Source organism: Indicator indicator, chromosome 28 (genome assembly GCF_027791375.1).
Source record: "Indicator indicator isolate 239-I01 chromosome 28, UM_Iind_1.1, whole genome shotgun sequence".
NCBI lineage: Eukaryota > Metazoa > Chordata > Aves > Piciformes > Indicatoridae > Indicator > Indicator indicator.
In genome coordinates, this window is record NC_072037.1 from 13363678 (window position 1) to 13381380 (window position 17703).

The 17703-nt window shown below is 55.1% G+C and overlaps 1 protein-coding gene across 1 annotated transcript; it reads right to left on the reverse strand.

Annotated features, from left to right (window-relative positions):
* Positions 1-153: 153 nt before the first annotated feature.
* Positions 154-12892, reverse strand: PKN3 (protein kinase N3). Its single transcript, XM_054393276.1, has 21 exons — positions 12613-12892; positions 11937-12085; positions 11146-11275; positions 10906-11054; positions 10371-10566; positions 9938-10129; positions 9625-9734; positions 9034-9177; positions 8563-8638; positions 7500-7686; positions 6444-6555; positions 5785-5861; positions 4487-4553; positions 3893-3984; positions 3381-3557; positions 3229-3291; positions 2646-2722; positions 2011-2153; positions 1681-1788; positions 1090-1170; positions 154-366 (listed from the first exon to the last, which is right to left on the reverse strand). The coding sequence occupies exons 1-21, from the start codon at positions 12863-12865 to the stop codon at positions 154-156; spliced, it is 2796 nt and encodes a 931-aa protein (XP_054249251.1). The 5' UTR covers positions 12866-12892.
* Between the last annotated feature and the right edge of the window lie 4811 nt (positions 12893-17703).

Sequence of the window (17703 nt, forward strand, 5' to 3'; positions counted from 1 at the left end):
TGCAGGGCCACAGTGGTGAACTCAGCCTGCAGGGCACCCTCAGCCCAGGCGCAGCACTGCCAGCTCTGAGCGCTGTTGACTCTTCCATTGCCCATGCCAAGTCCTTTCCTCTTTTGCAAGGTGGTGACAATCTGCTCCTGGTTCTTACAGCACTCAGACCTCTGACAGGTGGCTGGACACGAAGTCAAAGTCCTTGAAGGCAGCCTGCTCCTTGCAGGTCAGCAGAGGAGCCTGCTCAGGGCGGGTCAGGAGAGGCTTCTGGGCTGTGAACTCCTCATCAAAGTTGCTGACATCAACTGGGTCTCTCAAAGGGGGCACAAAAGGAGGCTTCAGAGCACGAGCAAGCAAAGCATCCCAGGTAATTCCCTGCAGGGGGACAGGCCAGGCTGACATGGAGAGGGAGGGCTACAGTCCCCTCCCAGACCACTTGCAACTGTCTCATTTCTGCTAATTAGGAGAGAGAGAGAACTGACAAAAGGCTCCAGGCCAGCAGCAGTCTGCAGGGTGTGGAGACTGTGCACAGTCTAAGGCTGTTCTCAGAGCACAAAGCTATAGCTCCGACTGTACTGAGGATGGACAAAACTAGAGCTCAGCTGTGTCCAGGTGGACTTCCCAGCAATCTCCGCTGACATCCAGGTTCTTTGCTTACTGCAGCCAGGGGCTGCAAGGCTGAGAACCCCTGGCAGAGGGTAATGGTGAGTTGGGATGGCAACAACTTTGCCTGAACCCGAGGGACCCTGCCTGACCCAAAGCAAAGGTTTCTCTTGAGGGTCACCCTGCAGACTAGCTGGCAGGCACTGCCATTACCAGATGCTGATCTAAAGAGGGGTGTAGCTTTGGTTGTGCACAGAACAGCACCAGCAGCAACAAGGAACTGGCTCTGGAAGCTTGCAAATCCCAGGACAGAGGTGGGGATGGCTTCTCAAACATGAACTGAACACACTCCCGAGCACAGCAGTGAGGTGCAAGAGAAGCTGCCACTGAGATCTCACTGACAGCTGACAGAAATGTACCTCAAGACCAGCAGAGAGCAAATCACTCTGAGCTCAAACATGAGAGGTGAGGGAGCAGGACAAAGTGAGTTCCCACCTTAAAGAAGGGCTGGACTTTGATCTCTTCTGCATCTCTCTCCCCTGCTCCCAGTCTGCGCTCTGGACACTTGCGAAGAAGCTGCAGGAAAGATCAGTACAGAATGAAACAACTGGAATAAGGATGGACAGAAACCTTCCAGAGAAAGCCCTGAGGAGATGGACTGAGGCCTCAGGATCTTCCCTTTCCCATTCTGCAGCAAGGTCATCACCTCCTGGTGACCCAGCTCATTGCAGACAACTGCCAGCATCAGTGAGGTAGCTGCTAGAAACTGCAGGAAGCATCTCATGGTAACTGTGACTGCTGGGTCACACCCCACACCTGAACCAAGCCATCTCCCTAATAGCTCTGACATTCCTGCCCTGAACCAACTCTTCTGCAGATCAGACTTAGCAGCACCAGCAGCAAGGAGCCTGCTCCTCCTGGCAGGAGAGCAGCAGTCTCAGAAGAAGGAAAAGGAGGTCCGGGTTTGAAATGTTCCCTCAGTCTGCATAGGCAGCTCCAGACACACACAGAGCCCACAGCTCCTCAGAGGCCCTTTGGAGCCCCTGACAGCAGCTGCCCCTTCCCCAAGCCTCCCTGCACCGTTACCTTGCGGGTGATGGCCAGAGCCTGGGCAGAGAGGAACCGTGGGTACTGCACCTCGTCGTTGATGATGCTATCGAAGACTTCTTCCTCATCATCCCCAGGGAATGGTGCCTGCAATTGCAACCTCTCATTGTTCAACCCACACAGCAGCTGCTGCTCACTGCTGACAGGGATGGTGGCAGGCAGCTGTGTGCAGCAATGAGCAATGGGTAGGCACAGTGCTTGAGTAGCTGTGGTGCCAAGACAGAGCTGGCTGCATCCAGCTCCCAGGTGGCTGAGCACCACTGTTCCCAGGAGTGCTCAGAAAGCTTCTCCTAGCCAGGGTGGCCTTACCTCACCCACGAGCATCTCATAAATGAGCACACCCAGTCCCCACCAGTCCACAGCCCGAGTGTAGGAGATGTCTGTCAGCACCTCTGGAGCCAGGAACTCAGGGGTGCCACAGAAGGTGCTGGTGTGGTCCCCAAAACTTATTCCTGCAGGAGGAGAAGGCTTCTGTAAAATCCAGCCCATGTCACTGAGTGTTCTTCTGCAGCCTCACCTCTGCAAGCTCTGCTCCATCCCTTGGCATCATCACTCATTGCTGTTACCTGGGCAAAGGTTCTCATTGTGGATGCCAGTAAAGGAGGACAAAATGTGAGGCCCCCAACAGCTCCAGATCAGAAACCTAGAGAGTGCAGGGCCACAGGGACCTCCTGCAGGTCATTTTGTACACACTTTGTCCTCTGCTCTTCAGGAGTTCACGTTGTGCTGTTTTCTTCAAAGAAGCCAGGACTGGGCAGGGTACCACAAAGTGCTCCTTCCAAGCTGACCATGGCCAGGCAGGGAGGGGGGGGGTTTGATGTTTGGTTTGGGTGGAGTTTAGGTTAGTTGTGAGAGGGGGAGGAACACAAGTGACACACAGCAACCTCAATATCTCTCTTTGTGGAGCCTAAATGGGTGCTGATGGCTGAACTTCAGTTTCTCACCTTCCTTGCACAGTCCAAAATCTGCAATCTTCACAAATCCTTCAGCATCTAGAAGGAGATTATCCAGTTTCAGGTCCCTGCAGGTGAGGAAGAAGGTGAGCAAAGCCTGAGGACCAGCATCCAGCATCTCTTGTTGCAAGTGGCAGAAGTCAGATGTTAATAAAGAGAATAAACCCCAAACCCTGGGTTATCTCCTATATGACTTGGAAAGTTCCCCTTCATTTGTTGCTGTTTTCCTCTGAGGAAAGGTTCTCAGAGCAGCCTGGAGCTGAGTGGAGCTTATTCATCTGGAGAAGGGCAGCCTACAGCAGTGTGACTGACAGCTTCACTGTCACAGCAAAGAAGAAAGAAGGGACAGAGAGATGCCCCCAGAACACACTGGCATGGCACAGGGACCCATCACCTGCACGGCAGGGAGAGAGCTTCCATCTGGCCTGCTGTGCTGTGCAGGATGCTGGCAGCAACAGGTGGTGGGGAGAACACAGAGAGAGGTGACAAAACCCAGCAAGAAAAGAGGTCCAGGCAGAGCTGCAGGAGAGACTTGCAGGCTGTGGATCTGACTCCTGATTCTCAGCTGAATTACCTATAGACAATTTTCCTCTCATGCAGGAACTGGAGCCCCAGGACTACACAGGCTGCATAAAACCTGAAAGAGAGAAACAGTTCTCAGGCAGCACCAATGATAAGCAAGGTAAAGGTTCCTGGTGCCTGGCAGCTGGGCTGATGCCAACTCACTGTGCCACGTGCTCGGGGAAGACATCTTCGTGAATGCGCATCATGAGGTCTCCCCCCGGGCAGTACTCCATCACGAAGCAAGCGTGGTCAGGGGTCTGGAAGCAGGCAGAGAGGTTCACCAGGAAGGGGTGGCCAGAGGATTTCACTACTTCAAATATTCGCTTCTCACAGTGCAGGCTGCCAGGGTGCAAAGAAGGAAACCATCAGTGCTAGGAGGTGGCAGAAAAGCCTCAGGGGGAAAAGAGGACATCTTGAGCTGGAGAGAGAAAAGGTGAAGGCCAAACAGCATTCATCTGAGATCCTGCAAACCTTGGGCTTTAGAGCGTTCTCCAGGTGCTATTGCACCAGAAGCTAGAAAGCAGCACTGCCAGAAGGTTCCTTGTTCCTAGTTTGAGTTGCCAAAGGCTCGAGGCTGCATTTAAACTCTTGGTACACACAGGATGCCCACTGAGATGTGGTCACAGGTGAGTAATGCAGCCTCTGGCAGCAGCAGCAGCTCTGAACAAGCTCACCTCTCAATTTCATCTCTCCTGATGATATCCTTTTTCTTCAAGGCTTTGATAGCAAACAGCTTCCCAGTTGCCTTGTACTGGGCCAGCAGTACCTGAAAGACAGCAGAGAAGCTGCACTTGGAGCCAACCTGTGATTTCCTCTTTGAATGATTTGGCTCCCAGTGACACAAATTATTCCTCTCCACTCCAGGCATTCTCCACGCCAAGCCCAAGCAACTCCCAAACCTGAGCACTTTTCTCCTACAACCTTGTGCTGCAGCAGCCTAGAGGGTGCCAGGGTCAGTTGCATTCCCTGCAGTATCACAGCTGGCCCCAGGCTCTGCAGCAGGTAGCTGTGCATGGTTTGGGAGATGGAGTCACTCACTGGTGATCACCATGGTCATGAGAGAAATGGTGGTGATGTGCACACACCCAGGGTGGTTTTCTCCAGGCTTTGAAGCCAGAGATGTGGAGTTCTGCCTGTGAACCACTGCTACCCTCTGTGTGTGTTTGTTTTGGGTATCTGCATGGCCACAGATCTCTTCTGTGCTGCAAGGTTTTTACCCAGGCCCAGCCCTGCTGCCCTGCTCCACAGCGCAGAGCCTTCTACACTACCTTCCCGAAGTGGCCACGTCCCAGCACAGCAATGCAGTGAAAGTCCTCCAGCTGGACTGGCCTCTTCCTGCAGACAAAGAAAGAAGAACTGCTGAGACAATCCCCAGAAGACGCATAAACAGGAAACAAAGGGGGGTGGGCAAGAAGGCAAACAGCTGTGCCAGCCACTCCTTGCCCAAGCTGGAATCTTGCACACTCAGGCTGGCTGCTGGCTGCTGCTGTTCTGCCCTGAACAAGGAGCAGGCAGCAGGCTGCCTGCCATCCCTGCTGGCAACAGGAACAGCAACCTGGCTCTCCTGGGCTCACCTTGCTGTCACTTCCCACACGAGCATCAGTTCCCCCTCACACCCATGTGTGGGGCAGTAACATTCAGTTCCACCTGCACTGCTCTCTCAGTGCACCAAGAGCTGCAGGAGAAGGGCAGGAGAAGTTCCCAGACAGGAAGGGGAAACGAACCACGGTGAGACAAGAGACAGAAGGCTCTGAATAAAAAGATGCTGTAGGATGTTGTGTCAGCCACAGGCTGTTACCAAGGAAACTCTGGCTGCAGAATTGCTGGGAGAGAATTTCAAGCCCAGCCAACCCACACCCTCAGAGCTGCAGTCCAGGAGCACCCTTAAAAGGCAGCAGACTCTCCACACTCCTCACAGAGTGAAACGAAGGGCAAAGTGCCAGCACACGAAGGGCTCAGCTCCCTCCTCAGCCTTCTGAGGACTGAAGGTTGGAGCCCTCAAAAGTGATGATGAAATTCTGAACATAATGTGATAATCTGCAGATCATTTGTGCTTTTTTTGATCAGCATTTGTTCCACAGCAGTAAAGTTTTTCTTTTGCTGTATTTATTGCTGTCTCCTTGTTACACACAAGCCGTGGCCACACAACTGCCACAGAGCTGCCATCGACTCCCTGCTGTGGCTCCTGCCCGAGGTGAGGCCCTGCACCTTGCTACACAGGCTGCCAGAAGTGTTTCTGAGGTGCACTGGGATGCAGACACATCCAAATGTGCCACACCATGAAGCTCAAACACAAGGGAGCACCTGAATGCAGTTAGGTTGCTTTACCCTCTGCTGGAGTCACCTTCAGACACAGTGCTGCAGTTAGCCAGCAGATAAGGCCCAGCACATACCTGCACAAGCTCAGAGCAGATCTTTCAAGGGGTTGCCTACACTCAGCACTAGGAGTCTGCTGCTGAGAACCCAAAGCACAACCTGAGCAGAACTTCAGACTGCATGCTCCAAAGTTTCAGCCCAGTGCCTCTGTAACCTGTGCCCCAAGGCAGCCCAGACTGCCCACAGCTACCTGGCAGATGCTGGCATCTGAAATTCTGCTACAGCAGAGCTGGAAGACTTCTCCTCAACATGCAGCCTCTTCAGACACTAGGAACAGAGAGAAAATGACAAAGTCACATCCTCTGGAATCACCGAGTCCCACCTGAACATCCACACTTTCACCTCTGTAATGACCCAGCCTAACGCCAGACACGTTCTTGCTGTTGGCCATCAGCTCTGGCTGGAGGGAAGCAGCACAAGAGCAGGTTGTGGCCACACTAAGCCATTCCCATGTATCATTTTTGATGGGGCCAAGCCTTTTACAAATAAACACTCTGGAAAGTCTAGGATAGAACATTTTCTTCCTAGAAAAAAAGGCCTGTCATGTGCCAGGAGTCACAGAGCTCACAGAATGCAGCTTCTACTGTGAGCAAAGCCAAAAGAGCAGGGGTAGGATGTGGCAGAACTCAGGTCCTCAACCACTCTGCTACTCACGGCAACTTTCCTGTTCCTTCCTGACCAAAAGTTGAGCTCTTCTTGGTTTTGCCCAGTTCATTTGAAGATGAAGAACTTCACCTGGTCCTAAGAGCCTGCTGAGCCTCCTTCCCTGTTTCCCTGTGCTCTTGCCCTGGGCTACCTAGCCCTTCCATGTCACAGCCCCCAGGGTCTGATCCCAGCCCAGGCGATTACCGGAGAGTCTGCAGGCGACAGAGAGGACTCCTTGGAGCTGCCCATCAGGAAGAGACGTGGAGGCTTGGCTGGGTTCTCACCAGCAAACATCAGCTTGGCCACAGGGAACTCACTGCATTTGTGAGAGAAAATTGTAGACTGCCTTAGGGCAGAGCACTGCACACAGAGACCTCAGCAGCCCCCTGCAACAGGAGCAGAACCCAGCCCTGCACCCTGGCTGACACCGCAGGTCTGTGAAGCGTGGGGAGGACTGCAACCCCCAGAGCAAAAGAGAAGGAGCTGGGAGGCTGCTGCTGCTTGGCCTCACCCAAAGGTGCTCTCTGATGCTATAACAAAAGGCTGTGAAGGACTAAATCTGGGAGCAAGAGTTTAAAGGAACTCTAGACCTCAGCACACCACCATGGCTGGTTCTGGCTTCTTTGCCAGGCTCTGTGGGTCAGAGCAGCCTCTTACAGAGCAACTCATGATTGAAAAGCTAACTCAAACCATTTAAAAAACTGATTTTGGGGGTATTTTCTTCTACATCACATTTAAAAGCTTGGCTGTGGACCCTCTGGAGTACTGCGCCGTGCTGGGCTGCAGTCAGCCTGGCAGAGGAGTGCAGCCCCAGCAGCCACTCTGCCCTGCACAGTACTGCACTGCTGAGGGCATTCAGCCAGAGCAGCTCTCTTCTCCCTGGCAGCACATCTGCTGGTGTGTATTAAACAACCCTCTTGTTGCTGTTCTATCACAGCCTTTCCTTATCACCACTTTTCTGGACACAGATCTTGCTGCAGAGAAGCCAAGTGCTGAGGGTGCCCTGGCTCTGGGGTACACTGCTCGTGAGGGCAGCAGCTCTGAAGTGGGCACAAAGGAAGACCAGAGCTAAGCACAGCGTTTGAGCAAACCCCCAAACCCACCTGGCAGCCTTGGCTTTTCTCAACCCCCTCAGTTCAGTTCCTTTGAGAGCTTTCTCTCACAGCAGCCTTCCCCACTTTAGCAAGGCGCAAGCAAGACTCTGAAGATCATCTCTGCACTCACTGCAGTGCCCCCAGCCCCACTCAGATCCTGCCTTACCTGCTCCCTTTGGGCACAGGCTCAGCAGGGCTCTGTGGGGCAGCAGCAGAGAAGTCTGCCTGGCTGGGGTCATGCAGAGGGGGGCTCAGGCTGCTTATGGAGCTACAAGGAGGGAGGAAGCTCATCATCAGGCGACCCCAGGCAGCAACGTTGATGTTCATCTGAGGAGCTCGGAGAAATTCCTTCCCTGCAAGAGTCAGGGTCAGAACACCCCTGGGGCTGCAAATTGCCCTGGGTTGCTCAGAAAGAAGCCCACCCTGACCTCCCCAGCCTGGGCAGAATGGGCTTCCAAGAGAAGTTTAGTACTGATGACAGCTCCACCTAAATCCAGCTGCACAGGACAGCACAGCTGGCCTCCATGAGAAACTGCATAGAACAACTCAGATGGATTTTATCTGCAGGCTCTCCTCTCTCTCTCTCTCAACACTGCCTTCCAGGCCTGCAGCCTGGGAGTAGAGAGCTTCTGAAAATGCCTTAACAAGAATAAAACATTTGGAATGTTCCATTATTTTTACTGCTTCCTGAAGAATATAAAATCTCCTTTGTTTCCACTGCCACGAGTGCTCAGCATATACCTCACTCAGCTTTACAAGAAGGACTTTGCAGGCAGAAAAGAAAGCATGGAAGTGACTGCGGTCCCTGAGCTGCTCATCTGAGCTGCCAGCTCTCACCGCCCAGCAGGCAGCAGCCTGTCCCTGACTCCTAGAATTCAGCTTTCCAGAAACCCTTCCAATGTCTGCTCATCAGTAACAGCATTGCTGGTTACAGCAGTAGAGCTTGAGTCCTGGGTTGTGCTAAGGAGTCTGTTAAATAACCACTAATTAGATCCTCCTCAGAATAACTGTGACTGGAAACACCTCAGCAGCAGCCCCTTGGACACCACACTGCATCCTGGCTGCCTGCAGGGTCTGTGGCTGACCAGACTCACATTCTGACACAGCCACCTATTCACCCACAGTAATTAGCAAGCATGTTCATGTCTCACTGATTAAGGGCCAGGACTGCTCCCCAGCCTGCCTGTGCCAGCCCCTGCCCTGCCTGTGCCAGCCCTGCTGCTGCTCACCTTTCTGCTTGGGGAAGATGCGCTTCTGGCGCTGCAGCCTTGGCCTCCTCTCCAGGACAGGGTTGCAGAACATCACCTGCCAGGAAGGCAGAGCAGCTCTGTCAGGATTCCTTTCTCACACTTCCACCCCTCTGCCCTTTCACCAAGCCCCTAGTCTCTGTGTGGCAAGTCAGGAGTCACTGCCATAGACTGCACCAATCTGGCTTCACTCTCTAAACACCTCTTGCTTCATTGTGGGTTGAGATGTCAGAATTTTCTGGCACCTGGAATGCAGAACCCTCCAAAATTGAGATCAATTCCCCTGGGGCTGGGGCACCAGCCTGGTCCTTGCTGCTGGCTGACACTGATGCAAAAGGACTTCAGGTGCCATTCCCCAACCCCAGACTCCTGCTCCTTCCATTCCACCTACCCAGGGCCGAACAGCTGCTGCCAGGGCAGGCCCCTGCCGAGGGGATGCAGCTGGCTCCGTACCTCTGCAAAGAGCAGCCCCTGGGGCTCCAGGGCCAGGCACAGGCCATGCCGCTCATTGTCCAGGAAATCATCCAGGCGCAGAAACTTCACCCCACAGAGCTCCCTCCAGTCCCTCCAGTACACTGCAATCTCCAGTTCACGAGACTGGGGGCACGGGGTGGGGAGAACAAAGACAGCAGAAGCATCACAGCCTGCCCCCTGCTCTGGCAAGGGCACACAAACCTGCTGGGACAGGCAGCAGTGACCTAAAGCATGCACAAAGGACTGCTTTAATCCTGGTCCCTGCTCTCTGTGCTTTTAACTCTTAGCTGCAGACCCTTGGGGATGGCTGTCCTGAGCCAGAACCCCATGAGAGCCACTTTACTGCTAAGATTAAATACAACTGCTGAGAGCAGGAGGGGAGGACAGCAGATGCTGCTCAGGCTGAATCCCTGCCAGAGCTGTGCTGCCTTCAGGGGAAGGCTAAGACAGCTGACACAGAAAAGGACAAGGGGACATCAGCAGTGCAGAGTGGGATGGAGGAGAATGGTAGCACACGGGGCAAGGGGAGATGAAAAACCAAACAGCACAGGGAATCTGGGCAAGACTCACCCGGTCCAGCTCAATGACAAAGCTCTGGTCCCATGCCTGCTTATTAACTGGTCCCCAGTTTGTTTGGCCAACCACCTTACTGTCCACTTTGAGCACAGCAAGGACCTCATCTGGACAAAGGAGAGCAGAGGGATTCTGATCTGCCAGCAGAGGGATTCTGCCATGCTGGAGGTGAACACCCCAGGCAGAGGTACTCTGGCACAGCTCCCTCCCGTGCTGCAAGAAGCAGGTTTCTGGTCACTGCTCACAGCGTGGTACTGCAGCACCCTAGTGAGAAGCCCCCATGCAGCCCCTCAGGGGAGCCCACACTCACTGCTTGGCTCCTCGCTCCGCAGGTACTTCCCCATGGCGCTGCGGCCAGGGATCCCCAGCCCAACTCGTGCTCGGGAGAAGGACCTCAGGTCTCCTGGGCTGCCACAGACAGGAGAAGTCCCACCCACCCGGGAGCGCCCCGGAACATTCTCCAGCAGGTCCTGACACCCCATTAGCCTCACTTCCAGTGTTCCTGGGGAGGTTTAAGAAGAGCAAGGAATATGATTAGTCAAAGATAAAACGATGCTGAAGAGTCAGTCCAGCCCTGCGGACCCCAGGATTTCCCAGCTTCATGGTTTCTTGGTTCACATCCCAAATCTACCCCAGACAGACAGACTGCAAAGCCCTGAGAACAAAAGCTGCAACTGGCCTCAAAAACATCAGTGCAGTGCTCAGAACATTCAATGTGGCATCACCAGAGGCTTTGCTCCCACCTGTGAGGGCTGTGGGTTTGATGACTGAGGTGGGCTGGATGCTGCCATGCCGAGTGCCCAAGGAGGATGTCTGCACCAGCTCCTGCTTGATCAGGGCTCTCTTTGGGTGGTCAGGAGGGAGCTCACCAAGCTGATGTTCCAGGGCCAAGTGCAGAAGGTCAATTTTCTGAGAGGACTCCTGCAGACGACCCTGAGCCTAGCAGTGTGGAGCAGAACAGGCAGAACTCAGACAGCCCCAGTCCAGCACCACCTGTCCTTTATTAGCTGCTGAGGTCAGCTTCAAGAAGAGAGCTACCCTCTTACTGCTAAACAAACAGAAGGGAATAGTCTCCAAGAGCTGCTGAGCCCATACATGGCACTGCTACTGCTTCTGAGCAGGGAGCATTATCCCTAGGAGGGAAAGGGATCCTGGGCTGTGCTCAGGGACAGGCGCTGCCCACAGCAGATACTCTTAGTTGACCGTGCTCGTTCCTGCCAGATCCCCGGTGGTGAGACACAAAACCACCCTGCCAGGAGGGCCTGCAGGACCGCTCACCTCAGCCAGAAACTTGCGGTCCTGCATCCGACGCCCCCCCAGGATCTTCAGCACATTCTTTGCCCCCTCGGCCACAGCAGCCTCGATGCGCAGGTGGTACCGCAGCTCCTCCACGCGCAGCTCCAAGGCACTGATGGGCCCAGGGCTTGCTGGGGAGACAATGCGGGGAGAGTGGGAACTGAGTGCTGTGCAGCTTAGGGCTCTGGCTGCAGCTGTTCTGGGCTGGATCAGTTCCCTCACCTGCTGGGTCCACTGCATCCTCCAGCCCTGCTGCGGACTGCGCCACCCTCCCAATGTGCATGCGAATGATCTCCATCTTGGTCCTGCTGTCCTGCAGCACCTGCTGAGCTGCAGCCAGCAGCTTCCGCTCCTGCCACAAAGCAAGCAGAGAGAGCCAGGCTGTCACAGCTGGGTGATGGAGATGTGCTCACAGGTGAGGGAGAGGAGGTGCCTGCAAGCAGGGCCAGGAAGGATTCAGAGATGGCACAGGTAGCAGTCAGGTAAGGGAGAGAGCGCCGAGGAGCAAGGGCTTGGAGATCACCACCTCCACCTGTACAGGGAAGGGATGGGCCAAGGACAAGTCCAGTTGATGCCAGACCTTGCAGTCACTGAGACTCCTGGGTCACTGCTGCAGTGCTGCTGAGCAGAAGTTGGGAGCAAACAAAATATCACAACCCTCTGCACTGCTGCTCTGACTAAATTAAGCTTCACAAGAACCTTGGATTATTTTTTTTATTACTCTTTGACTTTTAAATGCTCTGAAAATTGTTCTCACATCCCTGTGTGCTGTGCTGTGCTATCTCCCAGACAACCCAGAGACAGCAGAGCAACACAGCAGGGACAGAAGAGCCTTTTTAACTCTCCTTCCTTGATCAGTGACAGCCTCCCCTCCAGCCCTGCCCAGCCCTAGAGCAGTTTCTCTGCAGCACCACTTCCACCACTCCACTTCCCACAGGAGCTTTTGTGGATGGAGTTCAGACACAAATCCTGGCCCAGAAAGTTGTGTTCCCGAGTGGCTGCTCGCTGCTTACCTTGGATGCTGAGTACATGTGGATCACATTCTCAGCTCCCTGTTTCACTTTCATTTCAACCTGCAGCTGCTTTTTCAGAGCTTCAACCTTCCTTGCCATGGGGCCTGGGTTTCTCTCCCAAAGACAAGGATCTGGGGATACAGATCCATCTGCACACACAATGCAATCAGATGTCAGCAGCAGTGTTTCCTGTGGCAGTTCACTGCTTTAGAGATGGAGAACTCCACAAAAAAAGGTTAGGCTACAAAGAAGGCCTGAAGGGCTCTGGTCTACCAAACTGACCACAAAGCACTGCTTCAACTGGGGCTTGAGCTCATAGATGTACAGACTTTATCAGTGAACATGTCCTAACAAGCACCCTTCCAATTTTATACTCCCTCATCCTGTAAGACACTTGGGGTTCAGATGTACAGAAACTCTGCTCTAATTAAAAATTAAACTCTCTTTAATTCCACCTACAGCCTGCTCCTGAGCCTTGTCCACACCCAGCACTCCCAGCTGGTCTGCTCCCAGCACTGATCTCCTGTTGCTTCCTTTCACCTTCATTGGCCCATTCTCAGCTGTTTCCTGCAGAGGTCCTTTCATTGGCTAAACACCAGCAGCCTAAACTCCCACTGCTTGTGCCCCCTTCAGAATCAGCCACTAGAATAGCATTTTCCTGCCAGCCAGGACCTACCTGCCCTACTCTCCTCTCTGTCTGTGAGCACAATCCTTGCATTCAGCTCCTGGAGCTCCCAGTGCAGCTGCTCCAGTTTCCTGTTGGAAGACTTCAGGACGTGCTCTATGTGGGCAAGATTCTTTCTGTCTGTGGTGGCTTTGCGCAGGTTTTCTGCTCCCTCTTTGATCTTCAGCTCCTTCTGTAGAGCTCTGCGCAGCAGCTCCCTCTCCCCCTCCAGTTTCTGCTGGAAGCTGGGATCCATGAAGTTCATACCATTGTCCAGATGCAAGAGGCAGCTGCCCTGCAAGCAAGCAGCCATGGCAAGAGGGGTTCAGCTCAGCCACACACACAACAGCACCCCACACGGCTCCACTCCATCTCATTCAGGAAGAGGTTCACACATGGTCTGGAGCCAACCCTTTTGCCAGATTTTTGAGACCACCAAACCTGCAATGAAGCTGCAGAGAACAGAACTCAGCTTTGATCTCAATGTGTCTGAATTTGGGTTTAAATCCTAACAGGGAGAAATCCACCAGCTTCCTTGTCTCCTCATTTAATGTCTGCACACATCTTTGTTCTCCAGGTATCAAAGCCCAGCCAGTATCTGCCCTTGTTCTGACCACCAGGAGCTTTGCCTGGTGTGAGGTTCTGGATACAGCTTTTTAACTGAAGAGCTGTTGATGGACACTGCTCAGTGGCCTCAACTCACCTGCCAGAGCTGTCACCAGAATGCATTAACCCTCAGCCGTGACCCCTGAAGAAGAGCAATGTAAGAACTGCACCTGCTTGTACAAAATCATAGAATCATAGAATCAAGAAGGCTGGAAGAGACGTCAAAGATCATCGAGTCCAACCTGTCACCCTAAACCTCATGACTATCTAAACCATGGCACCAAGTGCCACGTCCAATCCCTCTTGAACACCTCCAGGGATGGTGACTCCACCACCTCCCTGGGCAGCACATTCCAATGGCCAACCACTCTCTCTGTGAAGAACTTTCTCCTCACCTCCAGCCTAAACCTCCCCTGGCGCAGCTTGAGACTGTGTCCTCTTGTTCTGGTGCTGGTTGCCTGGGAGAAGAGACCAAACCCCTCCTGGCTACAACCTCCCTTCAGGTAGTTGTAGACAGCAATGAGGTCACCCCTGAGCCTTCTCTTCTCCAGGCTAAACAGTCCCAGCTCCCTCAGCCTCTCCTCATAGGGCTTGTGCTCAAGGCCTCTCACCAGCCTCGTTGCCCTTCTCTGGACATGCTCCAGCAATTCAACATCTTTCCTAAACTGAGGGGCCCAGAACTGGACACAGTACTCAAGGTGTGGCCTAACCAGTGCTGTGTACAGGGGTACAATGACCTCCCTGCTCCTGCTGGCCACACTATGCCTGATGCAGGCCAGGATGCCACTGGCTCTCTTGGCCACCTGGGCACACTGCTGGCTCATGTTCAGCTGCTGTCAACCAGTACCCCCAGGTCCCTTTCTGCCTGGCTGCTCTCCAGCCACTCTGACCCCAGCCTGTAGCTCTGCATGGGGTTGTTGTGGCCAAAGTGCAGCACCCGGCACTTGGATTTGTTGAATGCCATCCTGTTGGACTCTGCCCATCTGTCCAGCCTGTCAAGGTCCCTCTGCAGAGCCCTTCTACCTTCTAACAGATCAACATCTTGCTCCCAGCTTGGTGTCATCTGCAAATTTACTGATGATGGACTCAATCCCCTCATCCAGATCATCAATAAAGATATTGAACAGGATGGGGCCCAGCACTGATCCCTGGGGGACACCACTAGTGACAGGCTGCCAGCTGGATGTGGCACCATTCACCACCACTCTCTGGGCTCGGCCCTCCAGCCAGTTCCTAACCCAGCACAGAGTTCTGCTGTCCAAGCCATGGGCTGACAGCTTGGCCAGGAGTTTGCTGTGGGGGACAGTGTCAAAGGCCTTGCTGAAGTCCAGGTAGACTACATCCACAGCCTTTCCTACGTCCACCAGGCTGGTCACCTGATCATAAAAGGAGCAAGAAGGGGCAGCTTCACTTCCTGCTGTGTCCAAAAAGGAAACCACTCTTGTCTCAGTCTGCAGTGACCTACAGGCCACTGTAAAACATTATCTTAAGTTGCATTCATAGCACTCATGCTTGTCCTGGGCTTTCTTTTGCATTCTTTCCAGCGCTGCTTGTTGAGGTGATCTGTGGCTGAGCAGCAGCTCCACACAGAGCTGTGATTCCAGACCCTGGCCGGTCACTAGCATCTCCCACTGGGCTCAGGAGGATGCTCCCTACCCCCACACAGATCCAAGCTTTGACAGGAAGACTGGCTCCAAGGCCTTCTGATCAATGAATGTATCGATAACCTAACACGAATCACAAGGGTCACACAGCCAAGCTCCACCACACCACCTGGCAGAGCACAGCAGTGGCCAGACAGAGCTCAGGGATCCCAGCTGGCTGCCACAGCCTGGCCAACAGCAGCCCTGCTGGCTCGCTGTGCCCCCTGCCCCTCCCTGTTCATCAGGAGCGCTATGCCGCCACAGCCTGTGCCACCCACACAGACAGAGCCACCTCACCCTGCAAGGGTGCTTTGCTGTGCACCTCTGAGGCCCCCCAAACTTCATCCCTCACTCCTTGCTACCATTTCGGTCTAATAGTGGAAACCATGAAAGAAGGAGGAAAAAAAAAAAACAACTCTCTATTTTGGACTTGGCCTGGCCCTAGGCTGGCCCTGCAGCAGAGACTCAATGGCCAAAATAGGAGTTGTTCAGGTTGGTCACGGAACAAAAAGGTTTAGACTAACATCCTGCTTCCAGGAAGTTCTCACTCAATTAGTAAAGCCAGGAACTAAGCCAGAGTTTTGAAAAAACATCCAGAGTTTTGTGAGGAAGAACTTGAATCATGGAGCTCCTGAGTCACAGTAACTTCTACCAGCTCCAAGCTGGACAATCACAAAGCTCTTTATCCAGTCTCTAGCAAGGGACCAAAAGGAGTTCCCTGGTTCCAACCCTCATACAACCCAGCACTGGTGGGGAAGTAAAGCCAGCACATGCTGATAAACAGAGCTGGCCCTTGGCTCAGAGCAGGCACAGCTTGGGCAGCACTCAGGTCCATTTTCCTCCACATCCCCCTCTGCCAAATGCCAGGCTGAGCAGCAGCTAATGCAGTGTGTCCTAGATAGAGCTAGAAGGTAAGCATGGTCTGCTGCACTACAGCCTTCTTCCCCTCTATGGACCAGAGGGGAACACCACAGTGACATCATTTGCAGAAGGAGAATGAAATCTTCTCTTGCTGGGGAGGGTGAGAAAGCTGAACATGCATTTGTATTGATCCATTTTGCATTCTGACCGAGGCACTTCTGTGTGGTGCCAAGACCCTGTCCCAGGCCATGCTGTAGCTGCTGTGCTCTCAGGGCAGGTCAGTCCTTCAGGGCCTGTCTCCAGCCTTGCAGTGAAATACTCAAGACAGCTTCAAAGAGCTCACTTTTGCCCCTTGTAGTGGGGCTGCCAGAGCCCATCCTGCGCTTCCACTGGACTCCTGCCATACCAAAGCGTCAGGACTGCTTCCTAACAAGCAAAAGCTTCAGCAACACCAGAGTTGTGCTTGGTCCTTTGGATGGCAGCCCAGGGAGACCCCATCCCCTTGTTATGCTTGGTAACGATCTTCACCTGCACAGAGCCCAGAGCAGGTGCACGGGAGCTGGTTCAGGGCTGGATGCAGTGAGGTGGTGATGGGCAGGAGATCCCTGCAGGCCACCCACATTTACTGGGACACTGCAGGGACAAAGCCCATGTCGGACGGGCTCTCACAGACCACATTCATTCTTCTCGAGAAAAAGCCATGGCCAGGGTTGGAGAAGAGGCGCACGCAGCCCTGCCTGCAGGCAACCCCTTCCCGAGCCGGGAGATGTGCAGGCTGCGGAGGGCGGAGAGCAGCGCCCAAGAGGCACCGCGATGGGGCGAGCCCGGCCCGCGGTAGCCAGGGCTCTTTGTGCCGTTCCCTCCATTCCTGTTTTCCCGGATGAGGCTTAGGACGCCCCGGGCAGGGCATCTCCCGACGCCGGGAGCTCCTTTCAGGCACCGCACGTTCCCGGCGCAGAGCCCGGCTGTCCTCCCCCGGACCCCGCAGGCCCTCGGTGCCGAGAGGGGATTTCCTCAGTGGGCATCGGCTCTGGCCGAACCCCACTTTCCAGATGCGAGGAAGGACCGCTGTAGGGACCCCTCCTGCTCCGCACAGCCGCTCCCAGCCCCCCCTCCCCCCCGCCAAGTCCCCGGGGCGCGGCCAGAGACGGAAGGACCGGTGGGAAGCCCCCCTGCCCAAACCGTCGCCCCGTCCCCAGGGTCGGGGGCTGCCAGCGGAGCCGAGAGCTGAAGCAGAACAAAGGAGGAGACCCCTGCACCCTTCGGAGGTGCCAGGAGGGCGGGGGGGCCACCCAGGCTAGGGGCCTCCGCCCGCCGTTGCTGTGCCCCCCGAGCTCTGGGCACGGCGCTCACCTGCGGGGTCCCCGCCGCCATTTCTCCGCCCAGCCCCGACGGCTGCTGCCACTTTTCAAACTTCAGCCTCCCGAGAAGCGGCGAGGCCGCCGCCAGCGCCCTCTCGCGGGGTGCGGGCCCAGGAGAGGTGCCGGCGGGCGGCTCCGGGGGAGCGCGGGGCCTCCCCGCCCCTTCCCCGCGCACCGCCCGGCCCGCCTCGGCCCTGCCCAGCGGGGTCCCCGGCCAGCCGCGGCCCCTGCCCCGGGCCAGAGCTCGTCTCGCCGCCTTCACCTGCTCCGAGGGGAAGTGCGCAGCCGGGAGCAGTCGGCGGGTCCCGCGGTGCGGAGAGGCGACAGGCCGGACGCGGAGGAGACCGAGGTACCTCCCGCTCCCAGCGCGGACATCGGCCCCGCCGGAGGGGCCCTTTGAAGGCACAACGATTGCGGGGGCGCGGCAGGGGGACTGCTTGGGGACGCGCACAGCGATAGGTCTCCTGAAGTAGGGCCCCGCTCGGGTCCGACACTCTTGGGAGCTGGGAGGGAGCTCTGCGGTTAGTCCCGGTCCGCCCCGGTTTGCTGAGCAGAGCCCATCGGGAGGTTTCCAGCAGTAGGATCCATACCGACTCGTACCGGCCGTTTGTTTGGGGGGGGGAACGAGCGAA

Bases quoted from the DNA above. Each gene is read 5' to 3' on its own strand.
- PKN3 (XM_054393276.1), bottom strand. From the start codon at position 12,865: ATGAACTTCATGGATCCCAGCTTCCAGCAGAAACTGGAGGGGGAGAGG. The intron at 9,735-9,937 runs GTGAGTGTGGGC...TCCTTTGTCCAG, and splicing joins GCGGAGCGAGGAGCCAAGCA to ATGAGGTCCTTGCTGTGCTC. The intron at 367-1,089 runs GTGGGAACTCAC...GTCCCCCTGCAG, and splicing joins AAGTCCAGCCCTTCTTTAAG to GGAATTACCTGGGATGCTTT.